This window comes from Pseudoliparis swirei, chromosome 8 (genome assembly GCF_029220125.1).
Source record: "Pseudoliparis swirei isolate HS2019 ecotype Mariana Trench chromosome 8, NWPU_hadal_v1, whole genome shotgun sequence".
In the NCBI taxonomy this organism is placed as follows: Eukaryota; Metazoa; Chordata; class Actinopteri; order Perciformes; family Liparidae; genus Pseudoliparis; species Pseudoliparis swirei.
Window position 1 is genome coordinate 1,059,596 of NC_079395.1, and position 3,482 is coordinate 1,063,077.

Below are 3,482 nucleotides of genomic sequence, written 5' to 3' on the forward strand. Positions count from 1 at the left end.
CTATTGCACAGTTAGCTAAATGAGTTCAGGCGTCTGAGAACTTTGTTCAACCAATGGGTTTTAGTGTTTTAGCAATTGATAAAAACTGTAATGGGTTTTGACCTCTGGGTGACCTCGACCCACGTGACTGAAAGGGTCACGCACGGGTCCATTTGTGTGGATCTAGGACTACAGATGTGTAACCGGTGGCTCTATTTTAATTATTGTAACTCAGGTTTATGGACTAGTCACCAGGTTCAGCTACAGAGCTCAATTGTTGTGGGGAAAAAACACCAAATTAAATAGTTCAGTTTTTAAGAGTTTTACTGGGATTCAACAAAAATCAATCAAGATCACACACATATATTTATAATGAATAATAAACTTTAAGGTGGACAGTCATCCGTGTGGTTCACCCTGTGGGCAGCTCTCCATCTGATATCAAGTGGTGCTCCAAGTGATCATCTGCTTCATTAACGTTAACCTGCTACTCAGTCGGACTGACAAAAACATTTGTTATCCTTTGGGATGTTTCACATGCAAAATTTTGTTTTTGGATTATTAATTTTCCTATTTTTTTGTTCACTCCCTCTTTCAGCTCCTCCTCCAGGAATGAAGTACAGCTTGATAAGCCCCTCCCTCTTCCTCCTGCTCTCAAACACAGGCGGCTGCACTCTGTCCACACACTTCCTGGTTCCCTCCCACTAGAGCTGACACGCCCCGTTCACTGAACCGTCACATGTTGTTCACATCAGAAGTCAAAGCAGAGTCGGTGTGAGGAAGTGAAACTCAGACAGTCGTTGCTCCTGAGAGGTGAAAAGGAGCAGAAAGGAGTTCAGCTGGATCGGGAAACCTTCTCTTGTTCCATCTGTCTGGATCTCCTGAAGGATCCGGTGACTATTCCCTGTGGACACAGCTACTGCATGAACTGTATTAAAGCCCACTGGGAGGAAGAGGAGGGGAAGAAACTCCTCAGCTGCCCTCAGTGTAGGCAGACCTTCACACTGAGGCCTGTCCTGCTGAAGAACACCATGTTGGCAGCTCTAGTGGAGCAGCTGAAGAAGACTGGACTCCAAGCTGCTCCTGCTGACCACTGCTATGCTGGAGCTGAAGATGTGGCCTGTGATGTCTGCACTGGGAGGAGACTGAAGGCCTTCAAGTCCTGTCTGCAATGTGTGGTCTCCTTATGTGAGAAACACCTCCAGCCTCATTATGATGTTCCTGCCTATGAGAAACACAAGCTGGTGGAGCCCTCCAACAAGCTCCAGGAGAACATCTGCTCTCGTCATGACGAGGTGATGAAGATGTTCTGCCGTACTGATCAGCAGTGTATCTGTTACCTCTGCTCTGTGGATGAACATAAAGGCCACGACACAGTCTCAGCTGCAGCAGAAAGGACCGAGAGGCAGAGAGAGCTGGAGGGGAGTCGACTCGACATCCAGCAGAGAATCCAGGACCGAGAGAAAGACCTGAAGCTGCTCCATCAGGAGGTGGAGGCCCTCAACCTCTCTGCTGATAAAACAGTGGAGGACAGTGAGAAGATCTTCACTGAGCTGATCCGGCTCATGGAGAACAGAAGCTCTGACGTGAAGCAGCAGGTCAGATCCCGGCAGAGAACTGAAGTGAGTCGAGTCCAAGAGCTTCAGGAGAAGCTGGAGCAGGAGATCACTGAGCTGAAGAGGAACGAGGCTGAGCTGAAGCTGCTGTCACACACAGAGGATCTCAAGCAGTTTCTACTCCACTACCCCTCACTGTCACCACGCGCTGAGTCTACACACTCGTCCGGCATCGATATCCGTCCTCTGAGACACTTTGAGGACGTGACGGCGGCTGTGTCAGAAGTCAGAGATAAACTACAGGACGTTCTGGGGGACAAGTGGACAAACGTCTCACTGGCAGTGACTGAAGTGGACGATTTACTGTCTCCTTCACAAGCAGAGCCCGAGACCAGAGCTGGATTCTTAAGGTATTCATGTGACATCACTCTGGATCCAAACACAGTAAACACACGTCTGTTATTATCTGAGGGGAACAGAAAAGCAACAGTTATGAGTGAAGGTCAGTCTTATTCTAGTCACTCAGACAGGTTCACTACATGTTGGCAGGTCCTGAGTAGAGAGAGTCTGACTGGACGTTGTTACTGGGAGGTGGAGTGGAGAGGAGGAAGAGTTTATGTAGCCGTCTCATACAAGAATATCATCAGAACAGGGAGAGGGAATGAATGTCTGTTTGGATTCAATAATAAATCTTGGGTGTTACTTTGTGACAATGACAGTTTTACATTTCGTCACAACAAAGTCCAAACTCCCGTCTCTGGTCCTCAGTCCTCCAGATTAGGAGTGTACCTGGATCACAGAGCAGGTATTCTGTCCTTCTACAGCGTCTCTGACACCATGACTCTCCTCCACAGAGTCCAGACCACATTCACTCAGCCTCTCTATGCTGGACTTAGGTTTTATTCTCCTGGAGCCACTGCTGAGTTCAGTAAACTCAAATAGACAGAAGTGAGTTCAGGGACATCTGGTTAAAGTCTGTGTTTTAAGTCTGAAACTTATTTTGTTTCCATCATCGTCGCTGAGCAGACTTTTCTTCACCTGTCAATCAAACCTTGTGGGCGGGACTTGTCCATCTTCTCCTTGTTGTTGTGTAGGTGTCTGAGTTCCTGTAGGTGGCGCTCCTTCCTGTGTGTGTTGAGTCATGGAGGCTCTCACTGCTCATGATGCTCTTTGTTTACCTGAACTCATATTTATCTGCAGGGAAATGTAAAATGCTCTGAGCTCTAAATGTTTGATGAATATTGTTATTGATGTATTCTTTAATTTAAGTTTCTCTTCCTCTGCATGGGTCTTAAAGAGAGAAAGCACCAGAGCTTCTTTATCGGAGATATTTTGTTCTTAGAACTTCATGCAAATTATTCTATTAATACATTTGTGAGACTAAATGTTGTTGTTGTTGTTTTCCCAATCAACGTACACATGATGTACTGTGTTGCATTATAAAATAAAGTATCATAATCAGTAAATCTCTCATCGTTCTTTTCCATAACTGAGGTGGTGGTCCAACACGTCTCCCAGACTTCACTGAAGGTTTCATGTGACGTTCAGGTTCTTTCCGTGCGTCGGCTTCACTTCTCAAACCCGGAGGTCGGCTCCTCTGGAGGTCACGAGTGTGACCCTGTTTCCTGCATGTGGTGTGTGTGCTGTGCCTTTAAGTGTCTGAACCAGGGATGTGAAAGAGGTGAGCGCTCCCAGCTGAGTGCTTCTGCTCTTCCGTCCACTGTGTCCTGACTCACGGTGTCGCTGTGGAAGAGCGGCGCCAACCCTCTGGTTCCCCCTCAGGGAAACACCCAGAATGCACTGGGGCCAGAGGCCACTGGACCGGAAACACAGGACTCAGACGGGTGGAGTCACTTCTACATTTAATACATGCATCAAAGTGCACAGACAAGAAAGTAAACCACGTGGGGTTAAATAAAACAACGTATACAGTCACACAATGTGTTG

General features: G+C 47.1%; 1 protein-coding gene across 1 annotated transcript; it reads left to right on the forward strand.

The window, feature by feature from the left end:
• Window positions 1–782: 782 nt before the first annotated feature.
• Window positions 783–3,001, forward strand: LOC130198231 (tripartite motif-containing protein 16-like; the record flags this gene model as incomplete). The annotated part of the gene is made up of 1 exon (XM_056421375.1): window positions 783–3,001. A coding segment is annotated over one exon (1,695 nt), but the record flags the coding sequence as incomplete, so codon positions are not given.
• Between the last annotated feature and the right edge of the window lie 481 nt (window positions 3,002–3,482).